Below are 16,494 nucleotides of genomic sequence, written 5' to 3' on the forward strand. Positions count from 1 at the left end.
TTCCATCTTCAAGAAAAAACAAATAAAAGAAAACCCATGTTTAGGATCTTGAAGAAAATTACAACCCCAAAAGATCCTAATACTGCCAAAATCATTCATCACACAGCGACACTAAATAAACAAGAAATAATCGGAGAAAACAAAGCCTTGATGAAAAACAACACATTCCCATTATTAGAACATTCGACAAGTATTCCATTGTGAAGAATAGATTCAAGAAAGAAACTGTTGAAGAACAAACCAAATTGGAAATCTTGAAGAAAATCACAACACAAAATGACGCCAAATATGAAAAAGAAAAACGTTCAACAACTGATCACACTATATAAACAAGAAAACAAAGAAGTAGAAAAGCAACCTCCAAAATGCAGAAAACAACCCAACTCGTATAGATTCTTTAACACTTGATCGGATTATCTGGCTCTGGTGATGGACAAGACTCATTGTAGCGCATCATCTCCTCGGAGCCTTTCTAATGGTTTCTCATTTCTTGTTCTTGACAAGAAAGCTCTCCGTGTGTGTGTGTGTGTGTGTGTGACAGTGAGAGAGAGAACTGGAATTACAGAAGTGGAAGTGAGGAGAAATGGTCATATATATAGAGGTGAGCGGGAGAGCAGTGATGGTAAAAGACACAAGTACCCCCTTCCATGTTTTAACCGCATCTTTGTTAGTTAAAACTTGAAAATGCAATTTAACCCTATATGATATTGTAAATGTGCAAATTATTCTTCTATAAAAAAAATATCGATTTATTTTTTATTTTTTTTAAAATACAGCAATTTATTCCCTATATTTTTTTAAAATTAAGCAATTTGTCTCCCTAAACAGAGAATAAATTAATTCACATTAAAAAATGAAAAAGGATAGATTGCTATTTTTTTTCATATGGTTAATTTACTCATTTTCAATATCATATGGGGTAAATAACATTAAACTCTTAGTTTAAATGATTTGAAGTCAGTAATTCTACTAGTAATTATGGTAGTACTAAATTAATATTAAATAATAATAAAAATATTATGAAGTCATATATCACAATATTAAATTAAAATAATATAGTAATAGTATATTTTTTATTAATAAAAAATAAAATAAAAAAAACATGAGCTCGTCCTGTGAGCTCGAGTATGGCATTTTCTAGTGAGCTCGTCAAGCTCTAACTTGAAATTTTGGATGAGCTCGACTCAATTGCACTCCCTTATCGTGAGAGTGATCTAATCACAACAAAACATTAGAGTCCCCAAAAAGATGTTTGTAATCAATCCTTGAAACTACAAGCCCAGGTTTCAGCAACGCTTATTCTGTATTTTCTTTGCTATATAAATATATGCTACACATCGACAAACAAGATTAGCGGAAAAGACAACCAACTTGCTAAATAACCTAATAATTTTGCATCATCGATCCGTACATGCCGTATTCTCCCATCTGACTGTGGGATAACATGGTGTATTAAGTGAGACCTGAAGCTGTGTCAAAGGAAATAATTATAAATAACCTAACAGGACAACACACAAATATGAACTACCTCAAAAAGGAAAGGTTATGGAGAAAGGCAGAACAAATTATTCTATATGTATCAATCAAAACTTGCTCCTCAGGTTGATTAATGTCGGTCGCAATCTCAATGCTTACATCTGCTGTACCACATAATGTTCTCATTTTGGGAAGCGTTTGTAGCTCCTGTTGATGGATGTAGAACCAAGTAATATTGCTCGTCTCATGATTTTGTTGGGCTGGAGATTTGTGCGAATAAAATTTCATTCCATGTATCAGGAAGACCAGGTAAGCACCAATGCAAGCAATCCTGCATTCCAGGTGTGGCTCTAATGCTGTAACGGGATATATGGGCCTCGTCTCTCAACTGAGAGAGAGCAGTTATATCGAGAAGTTTTACACCAGTTCCTGTCACTGCTGATGCAGTAACAGGATCACTAGATTTTTCTTGTACTACTTCCTTCCCACCAGAGAGTGGAGTAGTGTTGTCACAAGTGCCTCCAGTGTTCCAGTCCCCATTGAAGAAATGCCTGGGTGACATAGTGCGCAAAAATGCTTGTAGATGTGGATATAATGGGAGTTGTGAATCCACCCATTTTACGATGCTATGAACCGTAAGATTTTTTGCTCCTCCAATTTCTGCAATCTTCCTATTTTTATTGGGGACACCCCCGACATACATGACCCACCGATTGGCATTAAGTTTTCCTCTATTCCAATGGTGTCCTGTGTTCAGAACGAGAACATCAAATCCATGAAGAAACCGGCGTAGAAATGCTGGGGGACGATCCAGGTGCATGGCAATATCAGTGTGCGGGTTAGATGCATTAATAGGCTCCAAATCACAAAGACTTGCTGACCAATAGTAGAGGATGGTGGCATTAAAACGAGGGAACCGGTAAGCCCATCCATCGGGCCTTACAGCACCACGGGCTTTAACAAGACCATATTGATACCCTACATCTTGAACTTCAGGTCTTTCTTCCCCACCTGTCACCATGCACATGAGAGATTGGAACTGCTGTCTACCCAGTGAATCCCCAACAAAAGCCAGAGTTTTGTGCCTCATTCTGCATGCAAGAGACAGATACGCAACTATTTTATGTGACAACTGCGAAAATAAAAATCCAACAAAAAAGAAAAGAAGGCAAAGTTTTAGCTGCACAAAGAAAATTCTTAACACCCGTTGAAAATTTATCTATAGTTGAGGGTGAAAGAAGAACATGCTTCCACTTGACTAGTCCAATGCCAAAACAACCAACACTTTATGCCTAAGTAGACAATGTACATATATAGCATTGATATATGCCAATGCAACTTTTTCAGAAGTTATCACCAATATTCTGATGGTTAAAGTAGCCTAGGTAGCGACAAAAGAGCCAAGAAACAATAACAACTAAAGCCAAAACAACCAACACTTTATGCCTAAGTAGACAATGTACATATATAGCATTGATATATGCCAATGCAACTTTTTCAGAAGTTATCACCAATATTCTGATGGTTAAAGTAGCCTAGGTAGCGACAAAAGAGCCAAGAAACAATAACAACTAAAGCAAACTTGAGCAATTTAAGTTTCAGGAAGGAAATAAAGAATTTTGTTAGAAATTCAGGTGTACCTCTGTAGGAACTTGCGACCAGTGAAGTGTTCCATTTTACAATCTCTGGGTTGCCAACGTAATCTTTCATATTCAAAATCTGTCCGCTGCGTCAGGCGACAAGCCCACATCGGTGACAACCATTGCTTACAACCATAGCCAGAATATAACGGCCAGTTATCATCAAAGACCCATTTACCTTGGGCATAATTACAATCTGAAAAATGTAAGAAGGTATTAGGCTCTATAGTAAATGCCTTTAAGTCATCATATGAAATACTCATGCAGCATAAGAAAATATAGAGATCAGACAAAGTGGTAAAAAAGAGGGGAGGATAACGAATAAACCAAAATTATCAGCAACCCAAGAAATATACACCAAGTAAGAAATGTTCTGGATGCTTCACATTCATCTTATTTTCCTCATTTATGTTTTTTCTAATGGATCGCCAGAGGCTGATTCAGAATTTTTCTATTTAATCAAATGTCACTTTTGTGGGGGTGAGAAATATTTAAGGTATAAGTTTCATATGTGTGGATATATCCCATTCAATCAAGATGGTTTATATACTACAAACCACTTGTTCTAGCCCTTCATAAGAAGGGTACAACAGACAAGCCTGAGGAAAGATACTTCTTTCTGAACTTGACCTTTCTCTCCGCTGGTAGCTGACGAGTTTCGTGTTTGCTCTCTCTTGACAGATGGCTCCACAGCTAAAGGTTTCTGTCGTGTGGTCTCTCCTTGTTTTGATTTATCCTTTACTCCAGAATCTTCTGATCCCGTTCTTTCTAGAACAGTAGGTAGACTTTCTGCACCAACAGGAGATATATTAAAAATTATAGTACCAAGAATTAGATTCTTTTTTGAGCGGGAAATGCAGAACAGAAAAGCCGGAATAAACATATTTCTCCTTGACGGTGACCTTTCTTTCCAGTATTAGCTGACAAGTTTCTTGTTTGTTCTTTTACAGCGGAAGAATCTACAGTTAATGAGTTCTCTAGTGCAATCTCTGCTTGTTTTGATTTACTTTTTCCTCCCAGAAGTTTGTCTGGAACACTAGCAGGATTTTCTGCACCAAGGAAGCAATATTGAAAACTGAAGTCCAAAGAAGCAGATTCTCTTAAGCAGATAAGTTAAGAATTATAAAAGAATGACAGAGTTTCAGGACATACTAGAATCCTTAAGAGCTTCAACATAATTTAACGCTTCAACAAGCACAACAAAATGAAGATTATAAATAAAACTTGTGGAAAAGAAACTACAAATTTAGTGATATTAAAGAAAAAGTGTTTTACCACGAGTAATCTGTGCTGACCTCATGTAGTGCATAAAAAGGAGAGGAAAGACTTGAGACTACTATAATCTACCATCTCCCATCTATATTTCCGAGTTCAATGATGGCAACTACTAAAATAAGTAAAGCGCAAATGAAAGATTATACCCACCTCCCTTGTCGGTAATTGCCACATTTTCAGTATTTCCCATCTCAACTGCTACCTCTGTCCCTGAAGAACTGAGTGATTCAACTTGTTTTATCCCTGTTTGTACTGAATTATTCTTTCCCTCCAAAATTTCTTTCGGACCTTCTTCTGTAACAGCAAAGGATGGAGCACCACTAATATCAGAAGTCACTGGAAGATTTCATTTATGATGATAGCATCACAAAGACAACATCACTATATGCTTAAGAAAAGGAGAAACAGCCATATAAATGCGTGAAGACTTTTGTGATTTTTATACAATCTGGCAGTGAACCATAAACTCATTGCACTTCAGCAGGTGGGAGATGTGAGATGATAAGTCTTTGCTTATCATCAGTAAAACACAACTGGGAATGTTGAAAAGCTGTAACAAAGAATTCTAACTTCTACAAACAGGCAAAATCCAGAGTCTATACTTGCTCATTGGCTAGCAAAAACATTTTAAAATGGCAACGAAAATCAGATAGAGACATGCACAGGAGCCAACCTAGATCCAGTTGCAGGACACGACTCTGAGTTGGGCTGAAAGAGGTGAGAAATGTGGTCTTTGTCCATGCCAATGCAAGCACGGTCAGACACACTAACCCAATGAGGACAAGGGAAACCTGTGAAATCTTCATTCCTTGAGCGCCTCCCTTCATCCTATAACTCTCTAAGTAAACAGATCCAGAATCATCCAAGTATCACGATTGCATATTTACTGGAACAATATCTGTAAACCACAGGAATCATTATCAGTAATTCACAATACTGACTCTGTATTTCAAGGTCTCAAGGAGCCCGTCTATCTATAAAATACAACACAGATGCAGTAGTCCATAACAAATTTTCAGTAAGAATCATATGTCAGAAAATTCATGACTTGTAAATGATAGGAAGAGAAGTCATGATATACCAATGATAGGGAAAAAAATCAGCTTTAGCAATGTACGGTAACTATAAATCAAAATTTAAGACAACATTTTGGTTTATTCCCCTAATCCTAAAAGCAAATACTTCTGATATTATCTAGTTCTATTTAACCACACACTTTCATTGGAATATCCGTCCCAAAACTCACAATAATGCTCCCATTACAAACTCTAATTCACTCCACCTATTCGTGCAAAAAAAAATTCAAAATCAGGATCAGCAAATTTCTCATAATCACGGCTGTCAGCTCACCCCAATTTCAAGACACAGGCAGATAAAGAAAATTAGTTACCGCACTTCATCATACACTAGAATCCACACAATTCCGAAGAAAACAAACAAAAACAAACCACCTTAATTCACGGAGGCGGACAATAACACACCGAGCAAACAAAAAGTCTACACTTTACGATAACAGATACATTCCTCGACTTGGATCAATCAAATACAACACGAAATCAAGCACCCTCACACACCCGAACCACCGCGAACCCAACCGGCATCGAGTTACGCGTTTCACCGGGGATCCAAAGCCTCCAGAACGTCCTGGATCTCTCTTGCATACACGAAATTTCACTCGAATTCCGTCCGCATAAACTGATCGCGTAAACTCCACTCATTCAAAAGACGAATGTCTCACAATTGTGTGTGTTCCTCCACTCATTCAGAATGCCACACAACAATTGCGGTGTGTTTACGCGTACGAGAGATGGAGGTACATGGAAACTGAGGCGGTTATAAATGCAACAGCGGCAGTACAGCTGGAAATAGGGTGGCTGTACGGCGGAGCGGGCGGTGACAGACGGAGGAGAAAATCCCAGGAAATGAGAAAAAAAAAATTAAAAAAGAAAAAAAGTGAAGATTTTTAAATAAAAACAGAGCGAAAGAGATGCGATGGGGGGGCAGCGGAGCGGATCTAGAGCCTCCGCTTTTTTTTGTAATTAGAGGTAATTAATCCCTCACTGGAATAAATCTTGGAGTAGTCACCCTTTATTCTCCTTTTCCTTTCCCAATACAAACTATCATTCAACACCCAAAATTATAACCCTTTCTTTTCAACATACTCATTATATAATTTATATCAATATTATATTCAATGAAAATTGAATCCATTATCTTGAACTTATTTATGGAATGTCGATCTTAACTATTAACTTAAAATATCATATAATTTTAATTTGAGGTGGTCTACAGTTTCGTTCGACAGACACCAAAAAAATTTAATTTTGATTCAAGAAATTACTGAAATTAAGCTGTATATACAATACTGTATTTAAAACGATGGTAGTCGGTGCGGCATATCGATACAAAAAAAATAGTATTGAAAGGAATCGGATTCTAAAAAATCTTGTAATGAATACTGCACCAAATGTACGTGCCAAAATTTGATTTTTGATTGGGTTCGATCGACTAATCGAACTGTGAACACCACCAGTTCTGAAAAAAATAAGTTAATACTTATAAATTACCCACAATACTAGTTATGAAATCAGCAAAGAAAATCAAATATATAATCGTCTTAGTAATAGAAAGTGATCTATACTTAGCAATTGAATCAATAAATATAAATAGAATTAATAGCACTTCGATCCCCTTTAAAATGTGAAATTACACTTTTCTTTTAAAAGAAATTATGAAATTATACTTACACTCCCTTCACAAAATCTCCATATACACCTGACCTCCTTCTATTAGAAATTTGATGAAAAATGTTGAAGTTAGCAAAAAATATTACATTAATTTTTTATTTTTGTGACTCGTTTTAGCATTTTCAAGTATATTTTTGCAATTATAAAGGGATAAATTTAGTATATATAAAAATATATGGAGTGATGTTAACGTCATTATTATAAGTACAAAATTATTTCATGACTATACTGAATGAGGAGCAAAATTGAAAATTTATATAACTTTTTTTCACTAATATCAGTTATTTGTCTAAATCTTAACGAAGAGGGACATGTATAAATCGTAAATTTTTAGAGGATGTAAGTGTAATATCAAAAAACTTTTAAGAGAAAACATAATTTTATAATTTTAAAAGGGTCTAAATATAATTAACCTATAAATATGAGATTTTTTGTATAATTTATTCAATCTTGGGGATAGTGTTTTTTTTTTTTATTTTTTTCTGGCAATTAATGATTGATGTGTAGAAGTAGTGCGTGCACCCAACTCAGGAATAATTTATTATTTGTTTGGAAATAGTTTCTTATTACACCAAAAGTCAAGATTAATTGCATTTAATTTTTATATTTATCAAAATTTATTAAATTTATTAATATTAATAAAAAAAATTGAATCATTGTAGATCAGAAAATCTTTTCTGATTGAACTATTTTTATAAGAGTGAAGATATAACTCTTCACATATATTAACGTTTGAAAATATATAAATCAATACTTGTGAACTAGTTCAGCCCAGCGACACAAGACCACTTGGTCCACCCTTTTTTTTTTAATACATTATATGTTTTTAACTGTTATTTTTTTATATATAAATTTTTATGTAATTTAATTTATTATTTATTTATTTTCATAACACAATTATAAATTTAAGTAATTATTTATAAGAAGATCTCAATATTACTAAAAGAAAAATGCACATTTGGGCCTGGTTCGGGCTCAACCAGACTCAAGACCACCTTAAAACTGATCATCAATAATAGTGGGCTGGTCGCAATCTGAGTTTTTTTGAACTGATTCGTATCGTAATTAGACTGACTCGGTGTACTGTGCACCTTTTTCAATCTCTTCTTCTGCAACCTCTGCTCTCATTTTCAACCCAAAATATTGGTCACCGCCACACCTACCTTCGGTGCCACAGAGAAAGCGTCGGCCCCAATATTTTTAGGGCAATAAATTGGAAAGAGTTGGAAACTAATTATTAACAACAATCCAACAAAGATTTTAATTTTTGAGATAAAGATTTAAAAAATAATTCCAATTATTCTATCATATATAATTTAAAGCAATAATTGGAGACTCAAAAGGGTGTTTCACGAAACTTATAAGTTCGTCCTCAAAATATTTTATAAGATGTTTGAAATTAAAAAAGATATTCGATAAATTTTTGTCTTAAAGGGTTTATAACATTTCGAAATAAGATGTTTTAGATCTTATAAGTTCTTTAAACAAAAAATTATCCATATGATCTTATCTCATTCCAGTAAGAAAAAATGAAATGAGTCGATGTTCTTTGGGCTGGATTTTTTTTTAATTTTTATATTTGGATTATTAAGATATGAAAATAAAAATAAAAACAACGTTCAATGCATCAACATAAGGTTCAATGTATATAGACTTCATTTACTATATTTTGATGAACATCTGTTGCGCCACTGCCCACGCTCACGTCTAACTTGTTTTCTTCTTAATATATATATATATATGTGGACTATTATATTCTCTTTGCATGAGATTTGAGATAATTAAATATAAATATTTTATAATTTAAATTTTATATTTTTTTAATAAATAAATTTATCGTTAATTAAAATTCATCGAATTTATTAATATTATTTAACAAAATGGATACGATTTTATATTTATCTATAATTCACTTATTATTGATTTATTATAGGATCAATAAATTTTTTTATGATCAAATTATCCGTATAAGGTATATTTTCACCGTTATAAAGATAGTTTAGTTAGAAAAAATTTATTTGACGTGTAATAAGTCAATCGATGGTAAATGTCAATTTCATTCAATTTGTTTTTTGTTAATATTAATAAATTTAATGAATTTTGACTAATAGACGAACCTATTTGTTACACGAAAACAAACCTAAGAGGTACAAAATGATTTCAAAGCACAGGCGTTTACGTGTAATTAGATCAAACCCTATGATAGGGGAGTGTAATTATCCCTAATATATGTGGCAAAATTATATTTTTTTCTGTAATTATAGATTATTAGCACTTTTCGTCTTATAACTTAATTTATTTACATATTTAATCAATTTTTTTTAGCAAATTTAGTTTTGAACATATTATATTTAATCATTTTTTTGCAAATTTAATACAATATTGAGACCAAAATTGTCAACACTGAATTTGCCAAAAAAGATCAAATTTATTTTGCCAAAAAAAGATCAAATATGAGATTTTTGTTATTAAATTAGTTAAAAAAGGATTAATGTGTGAATAAAATTACAGGATCAAAAATACTAATAACCTATAATTATAAAATCAAAAATACTAATAATTTATAATTATATGACTAAAAATATAATTTTGTCCTTATAATATGTTGAATTTATCCCTTAAAAAAAAAAAGAAAAAGAAAGCCCGCTTTCTGCGTGATTAGACACGCCTTTCACAAAAGAGAATATCAAACCGTATTTTAATCCTGAAGGCATGAGTCGCGTATGACGATGTCGTGTCGATGATCTATAAAAACCTAGCTCATTTTGCACCAGCTATCTCCGTCTGCTCTCTCTGCTGAGTGAGGTGAAGAGACCATTTTCGGAATCTTGTTTGCTTTTTCTAATCCTCGGAATTTGGTTATAATCAGTTGATCGAATTATATTCTCTTCAACTCACAGGGTTGTATAGTTGAAGCGGAAGGAGAAGACGGAGCCATGGCAAATGGAGTGGAACTAGATAAATCCTTGCAGTCCATACGCTACAACCGCGGTTCGCTTTGGTTGCTGGATCAGGTACTTCTCTTCCTCTTTGACTGTGTAATTCTTCTTCGGCTACCGGTTTCGTTTAGTTTCTTTTCTTTTCTTTTTTTTTTTTTTGGGTAAGTGGTTAACAATAATGAGAAGTGTGACGAATTTTGCCGTTCGTGAAGTGTGGTATGATTGTGATCTCTTTTGTTGTTACTTTCTATGTTTTTGATTTGTTTGTTCTCGTTGTTTATGATTATGTAGAAGTGCGTTTTTCATTTAGTTCGTTTCTGTTTGTGTGAGCAGAGAAAGCTTCCGCTTGAGACGGTTTATTTGGATATCAAAGATTCCAAAGACGGATGGTGACGATCTTTCTTCTAATCATTTTTATTTCGGTGCTATTGTATCTCTTAATCTTGTCGAATTTCTGGATTACCTCTGTAGAATAGAAGTCGTTCAGTAATTTTGTCAGAGTGGTATTCAAATTAATGTATGCCAGTCTGTTTAGATTATCCATCATTTGAAATTGCATATCTGTGTATGCTTGAAGTATCTCATTTTCCTTGTATGCTAGAACATGCAGTGCAAAACTCTACTGGAAGGTTCCATAAATTTATAATGTATACAAGACCATTGTTTTTCATCTTTTATCCATCTTTTTGGAACTTAATTGCAGGGGCATTTATGAGTTCCAAGAATCCCATGATATTCTTTTCTGTGCCTGATGATTAACTGTGTACTGCATTCCATTTAATTGTAAAATATGCCAGCTGAATTATAGGCATAAAATCATTTGTATTCCATGTTAATGTGTTTCATCAGGGTTGCGATAAAGGAAATGGTTGTTCGTGGTGCTCCAGCAATTGCCATCGCCGCTGCTCTCTCCTTGGCTGTAGAAGTTTCTAATTTAGGGGTATTTAGTGGGACACCTAATGATGCAGCATCATTTATTAGCAATAAATTTGACTATCTTGTTTCAAGGTGATTATGCTATATGATTTTCAACATATTTCTGTTCGTCTCCTATGTATTTCTGTTGTCCTTTAAACTGACAAACTTTTGTACCCTGTACGCAGCCGGCCAACAGCTGTCAATCTTTCAGATGCTGCAACCAAACTTAAGGAAGTCGTACAAAAGGCTGCAGCCACTGCTTCTGAAGCAGAGACAGTCTTGCAGGTATGAACCTACTTTCGTTCATATAGATAGAGACAGGCTTGTTTTGCTGGTCCTATCTCCGTGGGGCAGATGTAAGTATTCCTGTGAGCCGCATTTTAGTTCATCTTTTCATGTGACTAGCTGGCAAAGAGAAAACGCATGGATAATTTTATATAATATAGGCTTACATTGAAGCTGCTGAAGTCATGCTTGAAGATGACGTTGCTTCCAATAAGGCCATTGGAAATTATGGAGCTACTTTAATTCAGAAGCAGCAGAAAGATCCCAAGAGCATTTCTGTGTTGACTCATTGCAACACCGGCAGGTACTTTCCTAAGCACCTTGCTGACTTTTAACCAACTTTTTTTTGGCAACTATTATATCGTGACTCCTGAAGGCAACAAACATCTGAATTCCTTGGGACTCTTGATATGTCGTTCTGGTCATGCTTCATGCTGTAGTATGAAATATATTCTGATCATGTGAAACCAATCAACCCATGTAGAGTTGTTTTAATTCTTGGTTTATTACTTATAGTCTAGCTACGGCTGGATATGGAACTGCTCTAGGCGTGATTCGTGCTCTTCATGAGAAAGGAGTCCTAGAAAGGGCTTACTGTACAGAAACACGACCATTCAATCAAGTAAGCATTGCAATATTTACATAAATTCTGTTAGCACCAGCAAGAAAATCTACTTACATACTATCATTTTGAAAAAAGATGGAACTGAACTTACTCTATAACAGCTCAACAGACAGGGCTATCATTTATAAAGCAATTCTACATCTGAAGCGCGACATTTCTGGAAGTTAAAATTGTTTATGGAATTAATTTTCAAGAGCCTTAAAGTGTTTGGTAACAACTTGTGTTATCCTAAATGCTCGTCTGTAATCTGGCATTTCAACTTCTTAGAAACATACAGCTGGGCTGGTTAGATTTGCCCAAGTCTAAATTAAAGTCTAAACCTGCAATAGCCTTATTGATTGTGATTATTGGGTTGTACCATTTCTCACCTAATACATCATGAATGTCACGAGTGCATGTGAGTTAATATATGCATTCTTCACTCCAAGTAGAATACGAAGTCTGACTCTGTCAAACAGTTCACTTGTAGTAAGCATATGTATGGACTTCTTCCACAAAGTTTCCCGATTCTCCCATTGTTTAACTAATCTGAGCAGCATGGTAGCATTATCATGTAGCAACAAATAGTTACATACCTCATGTCATCAGCCTCTATTTCTCGAGTTATTTAAGTAATGGACCTGAAACTTCTTGATAATATTAACTCTGACTCATTGTTCTTTGAATCACCTCAGGGTTCAAGACTCACAGCATTTGAGTTGGTACATGACAATATTCCTGCAACTCTAATTGCTGATTCTGCTGCAGCAGCCCTTATGAAAGATGGGCGAGTGAATGCCGTGATTGTTGGAGCTGATCGTGTGGCAGCTAACGGTACCTATTGAATACTTTGATTTTTCAACCAGATTGCTGGTGGTACTGCCAATAACTGGAAACACCTTCAATGCTAAATTAGATAAGCATATTGTACTTTTTGATCATACTGTAGGTGACACTGCCAATAAGATAGGAACTTACAGCCTCGCCCTGTCAGCGATGCATCACGGTATTCCATTTTATGTGGCTGCTCCTCTCACATCCATTGATTTGTCCCTTTCTTCTGGTCAAGAGATTGTTATAGAAGAAAGATCTGCTAAAGAACTACTGAATTCCCGTGGAGGACTGGGAGAGCAAGTTGCTGCTTCTGGAATTTCTGTTTGGAATCCTGCCTTTGACGTTACGCCAGCTACTGTCATCAGTGGTATTATTACAGAAAAGGTCTCTCTCTCTCTCGGTGTGTGTGTGTGTATCTATATATCTCCCTCCCCACAACGTTTGCACTTCACTTTCTGATAATACTTGGACCTTGCAGGGTGTCATCACAAAAGACGAAACTGGCTCATTCGACATCAAAAGTTTTGCACAAGAAGTTGCAACCTATCCATGACAAAAAAGCGTGCAATTTACATAGATTGCTGACGCATTCCTAAATAGAAACAGAATCACTATATATTGTGAGAGTTGTATCAAATAGGCATCAGGGAATTCTTATTTCAAGTGTCCTATTTTGAGCAAAGATGTTGCAGCTTGCAGTGTCTTTCATTTGTTTAAAACAATAAATCACATAACTTATATCACAATTAATCAGCACAACTTAATTAGAAGCAGCGGGGTAATCCCTGTATTGCATTGCCTTTTGATTTTACTATTCACATTCTCGCACACTTTTGATTGGTTTTATTAACCTCATAGGTATGTCCTATAAAATCTTTGAACATGAGGGACTTTGCTAAACAATCACTGGAGCGCCCAGTTGCGTTACAGGGACACAAATAGCATTTCTAGAGGTTCGCTGGAAATTTGTAACATGGTCTTGTAGCTACCGAAAGGTGCTTGATTAAAGGAAAAAATCCAACAATGAGGCGATCATTAGGAAGTTTTCGCAACTTTAGTACGGCAACAAATGAACTTTTTGCTGATTCAAATGGCAAACAAAATTTATATAATTCCGTAACATTTACCAGACGTGATGATTTTTGAGTAATTTCTTTTACCCTGTACGGTAAATGGCGATCGTTTTGATTGTCACATAGTGCTGATACTAACCATAGAGTTTCATGCCAACAGGCCAAGTTTGACATTAGGATTGGCAAAAACATCTGAAACTCCTGCATTCTTTGAGTTAACATTGCCAGAGATGCCGAAGAAGTTTGCGTCCCACAACATCAGCACCAAAAATTGACATACAACTAGTTAAAGCTTGAGACACTAGTCATAGAAAATCAACATAAATAATATGTCTACGGAGAGAAAATCAAGAAAGATCAAAATTAGACCAGCTGTTTATCTCAAAATGCACAAGCCCTCCAGTCATTTCAGCTAATTCCATCTGTAGAGCTCTTCACTTCAAGACTTGGACAGAGTCACATCATTAACGGTACTGGATGGTCAAACCACAAAACTAATGTCAGTTTTTGCATACTACAAACAGTCAAATATCAAGATCTCGGCACAGTGGAACACAAATTGAGATGGCTATGCTCTTCATATAGATTAACATCAAAGTTGGATCGTTCAAATTCGTCGACTGCATTCAGAGTGTGCCACCATACCAAATCCAGAACAATAAATTCAACACAAAAATTTCAAGATGCAACTAATCAGCCATCTTATGGGATCATATTTACATGAAATAGGGTGTATCTTCCACAAGATAAATGGAGAAAAAATAAGTAAATTATGCATAAATAAAGGGCTAAAGCAACACCACAACCACCTCCCCTCCCCCCAAAAAAAGAAAAAGAGAAAAAAAAAAGCAACAACTTCAAAACTTCTTCAGAAAAAAGCTCAACTCCTCACAGATTAGGGTTGGCATGACACTCTCTTTAAAAATTCAAGGGGTCACATTGCTTCTTTTAAATTCAAGGAGGTTACCTTGCACTTTTTCTCCTTGGGGTATTTTGTCTATTAGTGGACTGTTGCATTTAACCCTCCAAATGAATAATACACACAAACAGGAACAAGATCCTAGCACAAACATCAAATTGCCAATAGCAATTATATTCCCCCAGTCTCTCTAATTGATGACCTTCTCACAGTTAAAGAAGTTCACATATGATGCTATGACCATAAAACTCATTCTCAGGGCGGAGGAAACAATTAAGGAAACCATATTGGGAGTCGGCATCACTCACTTCAGCTAGTTAGCCAACTTGGTCCTCAAACTAGCAATCCATATACTAAGAAACGAAAATTCTATGTGAACCTAAGTACTTATATTAAATCAGACAGAAACCCCTAGAAGAATCTGAAAACAACAAAAATGTGCAATATTCACAAACAATAAGATCAAAAAACAAAAAAAAAAAAAGAAAGAAAGGGAACAAAGGGATCAGTTCATATAACTTCAATATACATACTAATAACTCAGAAGTCAAAGACGGAACCAAGAAAATGGGCGATCCCATCAAAAGCAAAAAAGAAAAGAAAAGGAATAAGAAAGGGACAACCTTGATGAAGCCAATTTCCTTGGCGTTGCTGCGGAAGCACTGCCTGCAGCACATCAGCCCATACTTCCGAATCAACCCATGAGGATTTCCGCACACACGGCTGTAAACAATCGTAAAACAAGCATAAGTATTAGTCTAATTCAGACGAGAAGAACAAAACAAAAATAAAAATTAGAACTGAAGTTACCAAGTGCGTGAGCCAGGGCCGTAGTTTTTGGGATGCGAGTTCCAGATGTTGGAGTGACCCATTTTCCTCTCTCTGCGTCTAAGAAACCCTAATTTCGGAAAACAGTGAAAGAGGCGCCGATTGTATGAACCCTAATTGCTCCACCCCCGGTTCCAGCAAGTTGCTTTTTAACACTGAATTTGAGGTGATTTGTCCCTTATACCCCTCCTATTGAAGTAATCTTTTGCCCCACCAACATTATAACTTTGTACTTTTAGCCCCCTTAAATTATTTATAATTTAGTCGTCATGTCACGTGGTCTTACATGTGTGTATCAATTATTTTTTTTATATTTTAAAATATATTATAAACAAAAATAAAATATATAAACCAACACATAAAATTTTTAATAAAAAATTAAACTTAAATATATCATTCATACAATAAAAAAATTAGTGTAGCGATATCACAAATCATCACCTGTGATCGAAAAATATCTTTTTTTATATTAGTGTAAATTAGTATACACTAATATTTATATTTATACTAATATAAAAAGAAAAGTCCTTTCACACTCACAATCGGTGGTTAATGACACCTCGCACTAATTTTTTATGAAGTCAAAAATGCCCTTCATGATAAAATAACTAACTTATTCGACTTTTCAAAATTTATAGTAATTAATAAATTATTATTTTTTCTTTCTTTATTAATATAATGTATTCATTTATATATTTTACACTTTTTTATAATATATTTTTTAAAATATTATTTATTATATATGCAAGAACAACGTGCCACAACGGCTAGTATATAAAACAAAAACGTAGTTATGAGAAATTATTAAAAAAAACCAAACAGAAATATGAAAATTAGTTTGAAAGTTGAATAAGAAGAGAAAAATAAAAGTTAATAAGATAATGTCAAAAATTGAAAATTAAGAATCAAAAACACCAAAAAACTATGGGTAAAATGCAATTTAGCCCGTGTGTTTT

The 16,494-nt window shown here is 34.6% G+C and overlaps 3 protein-coding genes across 6 annotated transcripts; 1 reads left to right on the top strand and 2 right to left on the bottom strand.

Moving 5' to 3' along the window:
• Positions 1–1,350: 1,350 nt before the first annotated feature.
• LOC105161937 (protein trichome birefringence-like 14) lies at positions 1,351–6,516 on the bottom strand. Of its 4 annotated transcripts, none has more exons than XM_011079815.3 (7): positions 5,843–6,515; positions 5,065–5,289; positions 4,542–4,682; positions 4,019–4,165; positions 3,747–3,905; positions 3,117–3,312; positions 1,351–2,567 (listed from the first exon to the last, which is right to left on the bottom strand). In XM_011079815.3, exons 2-7 carry the CDS (start codon positions 5,216–5,218, stop codon positions 1,721–1,723), a joined length of 1,644 nt encoding a protein of 547 aa, XP_011078117.1. In that variant the 5' UTR covers positions 5,219–5,289; positions 5,843–6,515; the 3' UTR covers positions 1,351–1,720. The 4 variants fall into 4 exon arrangements, with proteins under 4 accessions (XP_011078117.1, XP_011078116.1, XP_011078115.1 ...); XM_011079814.3 differs by having other exon boundaries at positions 4,542–4,685; positions 5,966–6,514; XM_011079813.3 differs by having other exon boundaries at positions 4,542–4,685; positions 5,843–6,513.
• A 3,276-nt stretch (positions 6,517–9,792) lies between these two features.
• Positions 9,793–13,488, top strand: LOC105161939 (NagB/RpiA/CoA transferase-like superfamily protein). Its single transcript, XM_011079817.3, has 10 exons — positions 9,793–9,943; positions 10,039–10,152; positions 10,411–10,466; positions 10,927–11,085; positions 11,181–11,280; positions 11,442–11,584; positions 11,797–11,902; positions 12,580–12,718; positions 12,834–13,102; positions 13,197–13,488. The coding sequence occupies exons 2-10, from the start codon at positions 10,075–10,077 to the stop codon at positions 13,269–13,271; spliced, it is 1,125 nt and encodes a 374-aa protein (XP_011078119.1). The 5' UTR covers positions 9,793–9,943; positions 10,039–10,074; the 3' UTR covers positions 13,272–13,488.
• A 482-nt stretch (positions 13,489–13,970) lies between these two features.
• LOC105161940 (small ribosomal subunit protein uS14z/uS14y/uS14x) lies at positions 13,971–15,682 on the bottom strand. The gene is made up of 3 exons (XM_011079819.3): positions 15,521–15,682; positions 15,334–15,433; positions 13,971–14,264 (listed from the first exon to the last, which is right to left on the bottom strand). The coding sequence occupies exons 1-3, from the start codon at positions 15,580–15,582 to the stop codon at positions 14,256–14,258; spliced, it is 171 nt and encodes a 56-aa protein (XP_011078121.1). The 5' UTR covers positions 15,583–15,682; the 3' UTR covers positions 13,971–14,255.
• Between the last annotated feature and the right edge of the window lie 812 nt (positions 15,683–16,494).

The sequence above is a fragment of the Sesamum indicum genome, linkage group LG5, assembly GCF_026168435.1.
Source record: "Sesamum indicum cultivar Baizhima isolate 11 linkage group LG5, ASM2616843v1, whole genome shotgun sequence".
Taxonomy (NCBI): domain Eukaryota; kingdom Viridiplantae; phylum Streptophyta; class Magnoliopsida; order Lamiales; family Pedaliaceae; genus Sesamum; species Sesamum indicum.

Coding starts and splice junctions, on each gene's coding strand:
- LOC105161937 (XM_011079814.3), bottom strand. CDS start 5,218: ATGAAGGGAGGCGCTCAAGGAATGAAGATTTCACAGGTTTCCCTTGTC. Junction 3,906..4,018: donor AGCTAATACTGGAAAGAAAG/GTCACCGTCAAG, acceptor CTGTTGGTGCAG/AAAGTCTACCTACTGTTCTA. Junction 2,568..3,116: donor GGTCGCAAGTTCCTACAGAG/GTACACCTGAAT, acceptor TCTTGCATGCAG/AATGAGGCACAAAACTCTGG.
- LOC105161939 (XM_011079817.3), top strand. CDS start 10,075: ATGGCAAATGGAGTGGAACTAGATAAATCCTTGCAGTCCATACGCTAC. Junction 10,153..10,410: donor CGCTTTGGTTGCTGGATCAG/GTACTTCTCTTC, acceptor TTGTGTGAGCAG/AGAAAGCTTCCGCTTGAGAC. Junction 11,585..11,796: donor ACTCATTGCAACACCGGCAG/GTACTTTCCTAA, acceptor TATTACTTATAG/TCTAGCTACGGCTGGATATG.
- LOC105161940 (XM_011079819.3), bottom strand. CDS start 15,582: ATGGGTCACTCCAACATCTGGAACTCGCATCCCAAAAACTACGGCCCT. Junction 15,434..15,520: donor GGCCCTGGCTCACGCACTTG/GTAACTTCAGTT, acceptor GATTGTTTACAG/CCGTGTGTGCGGAAATCCTC.